Source organism: Marmota monax, unplaced genomic scaffold, assembly GCF_021218885.2.
Source record: "Marmota monax isolate L192 unplaced genomic scaffold, Marmota_monax_Labrador192_F-V1.1 WCK01_AAM20220418_F8-fsc00047, whole genome shotgun sequence".
NCBI classification, from domain to species: domain Eukaryota; kingdom Metazoa; phylum Chordata; class Mammalia; order Rodentia; family Sciuridae; genus Marmota; species Marmota monax.
The window spans coordinates 11,320,431-11,334,479 of NW_026692072.1; the positions used below are offsets into that span (position 1 = coordinate 11,320,431).

General features: G+C 38.3%; 1 protein-coding gene across 29 annotated transcripts in view; it reads right to left on the reverse strand.

Moving 5' to 3' along the window:
* Positions 1-14,049, reverse strand: part of Phf21a (PHD finger protein 21A) — a 189,923-nt gene that overhangs the window by 37,103 nt on the left and 138,771 nt on the right. For 23 of the 29 annotated variants that reach the window (XM_046456865.2, XM_058583609.1, XM_046456810.2 and 20 more), the window contains 3 exons: positions 11,476-11,727; positions 10,197-10,286; positions 4,610-4,903 (listed from right to left, as the gene is read on the reverse strand). In XM_046456865.2, the coding sequence (XP_046312821.1) occupies positions 4,610-4,903; positions 10,197-10,286; positions 11,476-11,727 (636 nt within the window). The remainder of the gene's footprint in view (positions 1-4,609; positions 4,904-10,196; positions 10,287-11,475; positions 11,728-14,049) is intronic. The other 6 variants (XM_058583614.1, XM_058583635.1, XM_058583643.1 and 3 more) reach the window with 2 other exon arrangements.

The following is a 14,049-nucleotide window of genomic DNA, read 5'->3' on the forward strand; positions in this document are numbered from 1 at the left end:
CCACAACATTCTCTTATACCAAAGTCTAATACAGAGCAAGGCCCCAATTCTCTTCAATTTGAAACTAGCAGTAGTTGGTTTGTGAGGTTTAAGGAAAGAAGCCATCAAGGTGAAGCAGTGAGCTCTGATGTAGAAACCGCAGCAAGTTACCCAGGAGACCTAGCTTAGATAACTGATGAAGGTGGATTTCCTAAACAACAGGTCTTCACTGTAGATCAAACAGCCTCATATTCAAAGAAAATGCCATCTAGGGCTTTCACAGATGGAGAGGAGAAGTCAATGACTGGCTTCAAAGAACAGGCTGCCTCTTATGTTAGAGGCTAATGCAGCTAGTGACATTAGGTTGAAGCCAGTGGTCATTTACTAATTTGAAAATCCTAGGGTCCTTAAGAATCACACTAACACCACTCCGCCTGTGTTCTATAAATGAACACCAAAGCCTAGATGATAGCACATCTGTTTACAACAAGGCCTACTGAATTTTTTTTTTAATCTTTATTTTTATGTTGTGCTGAGGATCGAACCCAGCGCCCCATGCATGCCAGGCGAGCAAGCGCACTACTGCTTGAGCCACATGCCCAGCCCCATACTGAATTTTTTTTAATATTTATTTTTTAGTTATAGGTGGACACAATATCTTTATTTTTAATTTTTATGTGGTGCTGAGGATTGAACCCAGAGCCTCATGCATGTGAGGCAAGCGCTCTTCCTCTGAGCCCCAATCCCAGCCCTGAGGCCTACTGAATATTTTAAGCCCACTGTTCAGACTTCCTACTCAGGAAGAAGAAAAAAAAAAAGATTCCTTTCAAAATATTACTGGTCACTGACAATGTACCTGGTCAACCTAGAGGACCAATGGAGCTGTATATAAGATTAAAGTTTTCATGCCTGCTAAGACAATATCAATGCTGCAGCCCATGGATAAAGGAATAATTTCAACTTTCACATCTTATCATTTAAGAACTACATTGCTCAATGTACTTGCCATATGTAGTGACTTCTCTGAAGGATCTGGGCAAAGTATATTGAATATCTTCTGGAAAAGATTCATCATTATAGATGTCATTAAGAACATTCATGATTTATGGGAAGAGATCAAAATATTAACATATACAGACCTTTAGTGAAGTTGGATGACTTTAAGGGATTCAAGACTTCAGTGAAGGAAGTGAATGCAGATGTGGTGGAAAGATAATGGAACTAGAATTAGAAATAGAATCTAAAGATGTCGACTGAATTGACGCCATTTCATAATAATTTTTTTTTTTGTACTATGGATTGAACCCATGGGACACTTTACCACTAAGCTACATCCCTGTCCTTTTTCTTTTTTTATTTTGAAACAATGTCTCACTAAGTTGCTAAGGCTGACCTCAAACTTGCAATCCTCCTGCCTTGGTGTGATGACAAAACTTTAATGGATGAGGAGCTGTTCCTTATGATTGAGCAAAGAAAGTGGTTTTTTGTGATGGAACCTTCAATGGGGAAGAAGCTGTGAACATTGTTGAAATGGCAACGAAGGATTCAGAGTATTACATAAACCTAGTTGATAAAGCAGTGGCAGAGTTTGAGAAGATTCAGTTCAATTATGAAAGTTCTACTATATATGTAAAATGCTATCAAATAATATCACATAGTTCACAGAAATTTTTGGTGAAAGAACTGCCAAATGATGCAGCAATCTTCTTTGTCTTAAGAAGCTGCCACAGCCACCTCAACTCTCAATGACCACCAACCTGGATCAATCAGCAGCCACCACGTGGCTGAAGGCTCAGATGATTGTTGGCATTTTTTTTTTTAAGCAGTAACATAGTTTTAAATTAAGGTATGAAAATTTTTTTAGACATAATGCTGCTGCACACTTAACAGACTACAGTACAGTATAAACCAATTTTTGTATGTACTAGGAAAGCAAAAATTTCACACCTTGCTTTATTGCAATATTTGTTTCACTGTTGTGGTCTCAAACAGAAACTACGCTATCTCTGAGTTATGCCTGTACATCTTCAGTCTCAAAGTTCTTTTTTTGGGGGGGGTACTGGGAATTGAACTCAGGGGCACTCAACCACTGAGCCACATCCCAGTCCTATTTTGTGTTTTATTTAGACACAGGGTTTCATAGAGTTGCTTAGCATCTTGCTTTTGCTGCGGCTGGCTTTGAACTCGCAATCCTCCTGCCTCAGCCTCCCGAGCCTCTGGAATTACAGGTATGCCTCACAGCGCCCGGCCTCAAAGTTCTTTAAACTTGTTGATAATGTCCAAAAAGGGAAAGAACTGAGACCCCTGTTGATATGACTGGCACTCCTGTGAGGCCACTGGACTTCCATAATTTGCCATGCTTCCTTCTCTGGTGGCAGAGTCTCAGTGCCTGCTTCAAATGTAACAGAGACTGAGCTCTGTGAGGGCACAAGCTTTCATTATTTATCTCTGGATACAGATACTACAAGCAGCTGGCATTTAACAAACATATTTTTATTAAATGAATAATGTTACCACCCTAAATGAAATCAAGCAGAAAAGAACCCAGGTCATTTGATCATATTGAAACACTGTATACACAGGTACCATGGTACTTTCTCGGCTCCATATTTACACTGCTTTACTCTTAGTCCCATCTATGAGAAGCCTTAATGGCTAAAAATGTGATATTGGAAATGCAATAAGAGAGAAAAGAAGGATAGTAGAAAGACCTGAAATAAGAGAATTCAGAAAATGTAATCTACTCTAAAGAGAGTCCCTTGTTGATTGGGGTTAGTAATCTGTAAGACTGCTATGCTAGGAAGCTTACCAAACTAAAATAAGACAATGATTAGATTCCTCTATTATTAGATTTCCTATTCAAAAAAGAAGAGACTGGAATATACTGCTAAAAAAGGGAAAAAAAATTAATTGTTAAGAACGCATGCAAATCTTTTTGATATTAAAATTAAAAGCTCTATCAACATGTAATACCAAGACATGAAAAGATGCTTAAGATCTATTAAGGGAAAAAAGAGTAAGTTAAACATAATATGCAGGTTTTGGGTTTTGCTTTAAAAAAATGTTAGCATGTGCACAGAAAATATCTGAGGAAATATAATCTAAGTATTAATAGTACTTAACTCTTGGGGGTAAAATTCTAAAATTATGGCACAGTTTATAATCTTTACTGATTATGGGGGAGAGCACTTTCTACAATTTTTATTTTAGTAATGTTTACATTTTTAAATGAATATATATTACCTTTGTAATAAAAAATGTACAAATAAAACTGAAAAATTTCTTTTATCTCTTTAATAATAATTAAAAAAAGGTCAAAGAGCAGTGTTACCAGTGATCAAAAAGGGTGTTGTGAAACCACCTTCTATGGGACACTAAGGCTCATTCTCAAAGGGTCTCTGAGAACCAGCACAGCACATGAGGGCAGACAGATCTGCAAATATATCCCCACTAAACTCCTGAGCTTGAGCATTTGAATTTTAATATTTTATACTTAAGTTCTGTTGCCAATGAGTGTCTGAAAACTTCTAATCTAAAATATGTGTAAATAACTATTTCTGAATGTCCCTCAGCCTTTCCTGGGGTCTGTGCAGGTTCCCCAGAAATGGCAATATGCGTTTTCTCATGTTTCCTGAGCATGATATTTTGGTAGCTAGCTTCTTTAAGCATAAAGTCTGCTACATTTATGAGCTTCCTGAGTACAAGGCCGAGTGCTCTATGTGTAAGGTTCCTCTGTTCAAGAAGGCTAAAGGAGCAGGAAGCCTTCATTCCCTACCATGTGGCTAACCTCTCTCAATCATGGTCTGTTGCCATCCAGAAGCTGGACATTGGAGGTCACCAGAGACTATTTTTTACCATGAATGGGAAGTCAATTAGAAATAGTTCAATGACTTTAAAATAACTTTCTTGAAAGGGGATGCTTTTCTTTCTTTGCAAAATTCTTCTTTCTCATCACTGGTCTTTTTTTCTAAAAGGCTATAGTGAGTGGCTATAAGTCCTTTGCTTTGTTGTTATTGCTGGGTTTTAGAGGGCTCCCATAGACTTTTAAGGTTAGTTGTATTATTCTAGTCTCATCAGTTTAAGAGACACTTGGATTTCAGAAAATATAAATGAAGGGTTTTAATAAGTGAACTAAATGTCTGCATCCGCTAGAGCATGATTTTTGGAAATCTGAATTTGTTTGGCTACATATTATCTCTAATAATCATGGAAGGTTTTTGAAATTAAATTTCTTTTCTGTTTTGTTTATTCTTCCTGACTCTCACAGATATATCCTCATCTGGATTCTTATTGGGCCGAAACTAATATGGCGTTTTCTGTTTACTACTTTTAGGCTCCACTGCTTCAGCAAGGAAGCACATCTGTGAACTTCTGCATCAGAACCAGCAGGGGGAGCTCACTTACACAAGAATCTGAAGCCCTTTATAAAGGGATGGTGAGAAAAGCAATTCAACTTGTTTCAGTAAGAATGGGCTTTTTGCATGTTGGAAGGATTATATAATAAGCAACAGGTTATCAACAGTGGTGCTGAGATGAAGAGCCCTTGACAAGGTGTATTTAGAGACAGCCCAGCAACCAGTGCCTCAAGGGCAACACTACCACCCACGGCAGGTGCATATCCTTCCCGTACCTGTTTTTCAAGGCTTGGCTTGCTAAGCTGTACAGTTTGAGGTCCAGCGAGTCTGGTCCCTGGAGTAGCTATCACAATGCTGGTGAGCTGGGCCATGGGGAACGTTTTGGCTATGGTTGCGGTCTGCCCATTGACAACACGGACAGGGTGAATGGAGTTCTGGGATGTGGGGAGGGTTGTCGGGGTAAACTTGGTCAGCATGACAGGCCTCTGGATAAGTTGAGGAGCTGCAAGCATGGGAGGAGGTGCTGGGGCGATAGGAATGTTATTCTGAGCCACAGGCTTGGGTCGAACCTATGGGGGAAAGAGAGAATAATTACTGTATTATTTAAAGATACTTCTCAAGTTGTATAAATCTAAAACATAAAATCTTCTACACTATGTATGTGAAATGGTACTTCATACAATACTTATTAATACTTATTTTCTTATTTTAATTCTTCAGATCTTAGGACAAAATCTTACAAAAGGCCCATTGGCTCACAACAGGACCCAAATGCTACCCTGGAATGTAGTAATTATGGTTCAACTCTCAGCTCCTTCTTGTATAGCATGCTGCTTCTTCAGACAGAGGTCAAAGGCCTGATCCAGAGAAGAGTCCCACATAGAACTTGTGCCAGTATAGCAATAGTATTGCTAATAGCCTTAATTCACATTCTGAATTTCTTCACATTGATTGGTTAAGTAAACCTCCACTTCTGGCCCTCTAATTCCCTGTTCTTGGCTACTTCTGTCCCATCTTACATGCAAATATTTCTCAGGATTTTGTTCTGGAACCCCTCTTGTTCCCCAATGTCCTCACTCTTCCTAAGACTTTAGTTACCATCCGTGTATTAAAGACTTTCACAGTCTTCTGGTCTTAGAACCAGAAATATTTCCTAAACTTCAGAATCATACTCAACTCCCTGTTAGATAACTCTACTAAGTAAATGGCCTTTTCTTGATAAATAAACTTTGGCATCGGGGCTGCAGTTGTAACTCAGTGAACTTCCTAGCATGTGTGAGGCACCGGGTTCAGTCCTCAGCACCACATTAAAATAAAGGTACTGTGTCCATGTAAAACTAAACAAAAACAAACAAATTAAAAAAAAAAAAAAGCTTTAGCATCATTCTTGACACTTCCTACTTCAACTCTACTACCTAAGTAATTTCAAATTTGTCTACTTCTTTCTATCTTCACTGCAACAACAGTAGTTTATGTTTGGACTATTGAAACCAATTTTAAAAAAATATGTATTTAAGCTGGGCACAGTGGTGCAGGCGTATAATCTCAGTGGCTCAGCAGGCTGAGGCAAGAGGATCCTTAAGTTCAAAACCAGCCTCAGCAAGATCCTAAGCAACTTAGTAAGACCCTTCTCAAAAAAAAAAAAAAAAAAAAAGGCTGGGGATATGGCTCAGTGGTTAAATGCCTTGGGGTTCAATCCCTGGCACCAAAAAAAAAAAAAAAAAAAGCTAAAAAATATGGAGTCAACCTTACTTAGGTTCAAATCCTGGTTCTAACACTCATAAGCTCTGTAACCTCAGACAACATTTCTGGTATTTCTAAACCAGTTATATTTCCAACTTTTAAAACTGTGATCAGAACGTAAAATCCTTTTCCTTTATGAATCAGAGTTTGATTCACAGTTAATTCTATCTCTAGTTCTGTACCTCCAGAATCCCAATAAGAGTAAGAATACAACTATGTTACCAGGCATGCATGATAAAAAAAGCATTTATTACTGAATCAATAAGGGATAATTAAATTGAACATGGATGGGGAGAATTATATTCAACAGGACACCATGCTTTGGGCTCTCCTAACTGGGTGACTCTCATTAACTTGGACATACCCATTGTGAGGCTCTCGAATGCCATGCCAATGGAACTATAAACAAGATACATTGGTTCCTGTGGCACATAAGGCTTCTATGCTAGAGTGGCTCTCCTGATGTCCTGGATAAAGACCTCATTTCCTTAAACCTGAACAATCCCTAGATAGCTACAGGAACTTTTATACAGTTGTTGTAGGCACTCCCATTGAAGACAAATGTCTAATGCTGTCTTTTTGGCAAGTGTTTTTTTCTGTCCTGTATCATTTGAAGTATACTACTGTTAAATGTGGCCAATGATAGTCTAGTCTGTCTAAACAAAAGTTTAGTTTAACTTAAAATAACCCTGAGGTGGGTACCACTGACTTACCTTAGGAAATCCATTTTAAAGTACACACATAAATATCTGTATCTATATAAAACAAAAACTTCATGAAATAAAGTATATAGCATGGGCTATCAACCCACTAAATAGGTTTCACTAATGAGTTATGACCCAATGTTTGAAAAACATAGACTAAGCCTTAGACTGCCTATCTAAAAAAGGAGTAACACTCATATTCACAGGGTTCTTGTGAAGAATAAAATAGACAACCCACATAAAGTGCTTAACATAGAACCTCATATATAACAAAATCCTCTATAATCATTAACTATCATCATTACTGAATTTCCTATCTGTTCTTATCCACAGTCTTGATCATTGCTAATCCATTCTCTAAATAGTAGCAAGAAGAAAATTTCTTCTTATTTTTTTGATACTTTTTTAGTTGTAGATGAGCACAATACCTTTACTTACTTACTTACTTATTTGTTTATGAGTACTAGGATTGAACTCAGTGGCACTCAACCACTGTGCCACATCCCCAGCCCTATTTTGTATTTTATTTAGAGACAGGGTCTCACTGAGTAGTGCCTCGCCATTGCTGAGGCTGGCTTTGAACCCATGATCCTCCTATCTCAGCCTCCCCAGCCACTGAGATTACAGGCATATACCACCACGATTGGCTCACAATATCTTCATTTATTTTTATGTGGTGCTGATGATCGAACCCAGTGCCTCACATGTGCTAGGCAAGTGCTCTACCACTGAGCCACAACCCCAGCCTCAAGAGGGAGTTTTCTAAAACATAAAGTTTGATCACATCAAGGCCAGCTTGGGCCACTCAGTGAGGCCCTGCCTCAAAATAAAATCAAAAAGGCTAGGGAAGTTACTTGAAAAATTCTTTGATGGATCCCAGCTGCCCCTAGAATAAGGCCCAGATTCCTACACAACCTAGAAGGATCCACAGGCTCTGGCCCCAGTGCACTGCTCTAGTCTCATCTCTGGTGTAGATCAGCCCCACTGCCCTCTGTGCTCAGCTATAGCAAAGTTCCTTCGGTCCTCTGAAGCTACATGCACCTATACACTTCAGACGCATGTATACTCTGTCCTCTCCCTGGGACATTTTTATTTTTCCCCCAAAATTTTGTCAAGCTAACTTTACTAGGATTCTAGGTCTCAGATTGAATATCAATTCTTCGAGGAAACCTTAAAGAAACTTTCTCTACTGCTCTTGAGAATGGGCTGGGTGTTCCTCCCACATACTCTCAGTCTACTCTATACTTCCCGTAACAGACACTGTAATTGCCTGTAAATGTCTCTGAAGCTCTTTAAGAGCAGAGAACCTTCTGTCTTAAAAACTGGCATATCTATAGCGCTTAGTACAGTGTTTGCTACCCAAGATATTTATTAAATATTTATCTGATAAATGACTGAAATCATCTTATCTCATGTTAGCACTGTCCAATCTCTCTCAAGAGGCTATTTGTAAATCATTTATGCCACTGATCACAAAATTCCTTTCTTCCTTTTTAGTTTTTAGTACTGAGGATTGAACCTAGGGCCAGGCAAATGCTAGGTAAGCGCTCTATATTACTAAGCTACATCCCCAGCCCTTTTGATTTTATTTTGAGATAGGTTCTCACCACGTTGCCCAGGCTAGCCTTGAATTTGCGATCCTCTCGCTTCAGCCTCCTGAGTAACTGAGATTACAGGTGTGTACCAGAGCATCAGGTTACATAACTCCTTTCTTTTCTCTCTTAGCCTGAAAGGTAGGGCCTCAGTTTTACCCTTACTATTGGGCAAGTCAATGTCCTCAAGAGTCAGATAGGTAATCCTGACACTCTGCCTTGAAAATGGTGATGGGCAGTCAAATTGCTAAAAGAACACTCAGGAAAAATATGAGCAAGCAGAGCTGTGTGAGCCTGGGCAGAAAGTACCCTAGGCATACCCCTTCCTACATCTTATAATAAAACTTGGCCTTTAATTATGATATGCAATATCATCACTTCTAGAGTAGAACTGAATGGTTTCCACTGGTTAGTTTGGCTGTCCTTCCCACTTTCATTTGCAAAAGGAAAACAAAAGTGGTAACTGTATTCTTTCTTCACCGCCAGGCAGGTTTTAGCTAAATTATAAAGTTTATAATGGTGTTGTTGTTTATTTATTTCTTATTTTGCTGGGGACTGAATCCAGGGCCTTGTGCATGCTGGGTAAGTACTCTAGCACTGAGCTAGCCCCCATCCCCTAGCCTAATGATGTAATTTTTTTTTTAATGGACACAGTACCTTAATTTTGTTTATTTATTTTTATGAGGTGCTGAGAATTAAACTCAGTGTCTCACACATGCTAGGCAAGTGCCCTACCACTGAGCCACAACTCCAGCCCTAATGATTGTAATCTTAATTGTTTTGAATTTAGGAAAATTTCCTTTTCCTTCACTTCTCTCTTCTACTGCATATGGTCACTGCTAATAAACCATGATAAAAAAAAAAAAAATAAGATTCCTCCTGGTAGAGAAACTGGCAGAATTTTTTGCTAAGTGGAATCTGAATGCAGCTGAATTGGTAAGCCTGCTTACAGGCTGCTTAGAAAAGGCCCATGAGGGCAAATGAATTAAACAGACACTTCTCAAAAAGAAGAAATACAAATGGTCAAAAAATATGAAAAAATGTTCAACATCATTAGCAACTAGGGAAATGCAAATCGAAACTACACTGAGATTTCATCTCACACTGGTAAGAATGGCAGTCATCAAGAATACAATCTATAATAAATGCTGGAGAGGATGTGGGGGAAAAAGGGGACATTTTTACACTGTTGGTGGGACTGTAAACTAGTATACCCACAAAACAGTATGGAGACTCGACTAGGCATGGAATCACCATATGACTCAGCTATACCACTCCTTGGTATTTAACCTAAAGAATAAAGTCATCATACTACAGTGATACATGCATACCTATTTTATAGCAGCACAACTCACAATTGCCAAACTACGAAACCAGTCAAGGATTCCATCAACAGATGAATGGATAAAGAAAATATGGTGTACACATTGGTGTTTTATCCAGCCATAAAGAAAAATAAAATTATGTCATTTGTAAGAAAATGGATGAAACTAGAGACCATTATGTTAAGTGAAATATGGTCAAACTTAGAAAGTCAACAGTCATTATGTTTTCTCTGATAAAGTGGAGAGGGTGGCTTCTCATGAAAATCAAAGGGAGATCAGTAGAGTAGACGAAAGGGATCTGGGGAGGGAGGGGAGAAATGGTATAGAGTGATTTTAGTCAAATTATATTCTTATACTGAGTGCATGTACAAATATTTAACAACAAATCTCATCATTATATACAACTATTATACGCCAATAAAAAATGTAGAGAAAAAAAGTCCCATCAGGACTTGTGTCCTACCTAACCCATTACCAGCTTCTCACTGGCTTACTCACCTGTGGGAGAAAGTTTGGACGTGGAGTGAGTCTGGGAGGAGGGATAAACTGCGGTACTTTGATGGGCTGAGGAGGGGTTGCTTGAACCTGCTAAAAAAACGGGAAAGACAAATGAATCAGAAAGAAAAATCATAATTCAATATCAAAGCGAGACATTCTTCTCTGGATTAGACAACATTTTCTACGAGCTTTCACTGTAAAGTTAACCACTTGAATTAACACTGCATCAGGAGACTTTTCTCTCTCACACCTGTACATTTTATGCCATAACATGAACTAATACACCTCTGTTTCCTCACAGCTCAAGTGGAACAGAGCAAGCTCACCATTCTTACATGACTTCCTCTGATACTCAAGAACTCTTGCACTTTCATATTTTAAAAGTTAAGACTGGATCCAAAGTAAAATCAAACTTGTGGACTGGCCAAATGGGCTTTTTCCTGATGGAAGAGCCGTATCCAACAGTGAACACTAAGTGGCTTTATTCCTATAGAGGATTTCTTAACTCTCAGCATCTAACTGAGTGAGCTGGTTGCTTCTCTAGGGATTCCTGGGTAAATGGCAAAGCTCCACTTTGTTGCTCTCTAGTTTCACTAGTCATTGGTCATTCTTCAAAAGCCACCAAGAGCTCATAATTGCCATCTTAAGGAAAGAATTTTGTCAAAATTTGGATATAGTTCCTCCAAGTTTCTGAAAATATTAGTTTCTAAATGGTTTAATCTTAGAAACCTCATGAACAATTCCTGTTCAAGTACTTCCTTAAAGGGATCCCACTCAACCCCTGCCACAGAACTTGGCTACTCATGTTAATTTGTGAATATCTTGAATATTTTTCATGTGCCCCAACCAACTCCCAAACTCTGTTTGTGTTCAATTTAAAGGAGAGTAAATTAAGAGAATTTAGTAGGGAATTTTCTCTAAAGTAGCAATAATAAACAAGAGAGTTTAAATACTCAAGTTGCACAGGAAGGACAGTGGATAGAATGGAGGGACAGATAAATGAAACAGCATATATGCCTTCATGAAGGAAACTTTTCCCTGAAAATTAGGTCATACTTTGACCACAGATAATGTGCTTAATTTGGTCCTTTGGTGTCAAGACACCTCTATAGTTAACTGGAAAAAACTGTGGGAATGCTATATTGTCCCATCAGGTTCAAAGGGGAATTTGGCATGCCGGAGAGATCGGAGCTCTAGCAGGAGCTAAAATGGATTACTCTACAAATACGTATCCTGAACCCTCTTAACATGGGTACATGAGTAGCAGCTGCTGGCTTACCAGAGTGACTGTGTTTTTTGCCACAATTTGGACAGCCTCTGCCCCAGGCCCAGTGACCTTACTAGACGTCTGGAGGTTGACTGGTGTGTTCTGCACATCAGTGCTGAGCACAGCCTTCTGACTGTTGATGGCGGTCACCATAGCAATGGTAGGTCTCTGGCCCACAACAGAGGCAGGCATGGTCGCAGTTGCTGCTTTCAAGACGAGAGGTAGTGTCTTTGTGGTAATCATAGAAGCTGTAGTTACAGTCTTCTAGGAGACATGGAAAACAGATATTAGGACACAGAAATGTGATCCAACTAAACAATATGCTACTGAACTCCAAAAGAAAATAAAGCAATAATTCTCATACTTGATCAAGTTTCTAGTATCACAACATTTCTCTTGTGTACATAGAGTACACAGCTCACTACAGGGAAAGAATTCTCCAGCTTGCTGGAATTCACAAATTAGTGTTATTTGTAAATGGGCAAGCTCACTCTAATAACTGTAGACTAATATGGCAGAGAGGGTTTCTGGACACAGAATATGAGTGTACTTATTTCTTCTAGTCTAATTCTTTGGTAGAAATTAATGAATTTACATATAGGATGCAAATAATGGGAAACATATCCTCTCTATCCCTAACTGCTATAATCTTACCAATATGAAGAAAGTCATCATATAATTCTGGCTTTCTGTCCCTTGTGACACAAAGGCTGGGGGAAAGAGACAGTGTCTTGTCTTTCTTTTTTGAGTGTCACCCTGGAGAGGCAGAAAATCCCAAATTCCACATAATGAAACATTAACCAACTAGTATAGGAAATACTAGTTCTTAATACCAAAGGGATATGAGTCCCTACCTATAATCTTTTCTCCAGAGAACTGCTACAAAAGTGATCAAAGATTCACTGAAATGTGACAAGGCCGAAACAAACACCTGAGTTTCAAAAAACCTTCGAGATCAGAGGATGAGCTGAAGTGAGAGGACTTGACTGATGCTCCATAAGTGCTATTGCAGCTTTGAAGCTATATTTTTCTAGATTTTTTTACTAGAATAATTACAAGTGTCAGTTACAAAACAAGAAAATAGAAACATGCTCATTACACAGCACACGTCTATCTTGTGCTACCAGTCACTTGAGATGCAGACATTTCAGGAACATGAAAATGTATCTGGTCCAACTTGCTGGTTCTGATATTATTCTACCATTTCTTCTTACTCTCCATTTGTACACTTTGGTAGCTACAGGCCACATGTTGATATTTAATTTAAATTAAAACTAAAACATCAATTCCTCATTTGCACTAGCCAATTTTCCAGTGTTCAAAAGCCACATGTGGCTAGTGGCTACCAAGGTGAACAGTGGGGACAGACAGTATTTCCAAAACTGCAGAAAGTTGTGTTGGATGGTACTGCTCTGGACCAGGGATGAGTACTCTTACTCTCCTTGAAACATACTCAGACAACTTCCCTTTTTATGAAATTCCATTTCTGTGTCTATAAGTACCTGTGTATTATTATTGTTTGGTTGTAGATGATTATTTCTCTTTCTGGCACATACACGCATAATGCACATGTTTCTTTTTTTCTTTTAACCAAAAAATTTAATGATCTGGCCTCCTCTATCCCATATAGCTTAGTCAGCAATTCTCATTAACTCTCTCTCTCCCTTTTTTTTTTTTTGTTTCTCATTAACTCTTATAATTAAAATCACCTGAGTCTTTGTTTCCACTTCTCCAAGGCAATAACAAGACTGCCTCAACTCTTAGTGCCACTGTCTGCTCGAATGTGAAATAAAGAGTATTTGGGGGTATCAGGTCATTACTTTCTATCAGTGATGAAAACCAAATTAAAGCTGGATGCCATGAATCATTAGAAATGTTACAGTAGCATATCATCAACAACTGACCAGCTTTTGTTGATTTTTAAAAAAATATTTATTTTTAGTTGTAGGTGGATACAATATCTTTATTTCATTTTTAAGTGGTACTGAGGATTGAACCCAGTGCCTCACATGTGCTAGGTGAGCACTCTACCACTGAGCCACAACCCCAGCCCCAATACCAGCTATCTGTAATAAGAGTTTTAAACAGTGCAATTTTAGCACTACCTGTCAATTTTAAATGTTTAAATACAAAGAATTTTTGAAGTGGAGAGCAAGTCACACCAAATGCCATTCAATCCTACTGCTACTATGGGTCGTGGAAACAGCTCTGGACAGCTGAACCTGACACGGCTTTTAAAAACAGTTGGCATACTGTCACTGTAAGAGTTCAAAGTACTTTTTTTTTTTTTTTTTTTGGACACACTCTTGGTTCAGGTAAATCATTATCAACATTTTGAATAATAGCCCTAAACTGATTACTCCAGAAAATACTTAATAAAACCACAAACCTTCCTGACTATGTACACACCTCCCATTAAACCAATGCTTAAATAACACTGAAATCTAATGAGTGTGTTCACATCTTTGCTTTATAAATATTTGGTTGTGCCTGATTTCACTACACATATTTCAGTGTCTATAAAATTCCATATATTCTATGCCTCAATGAAAATATCTAAAAGTATATATTAGCTAACCATTTATT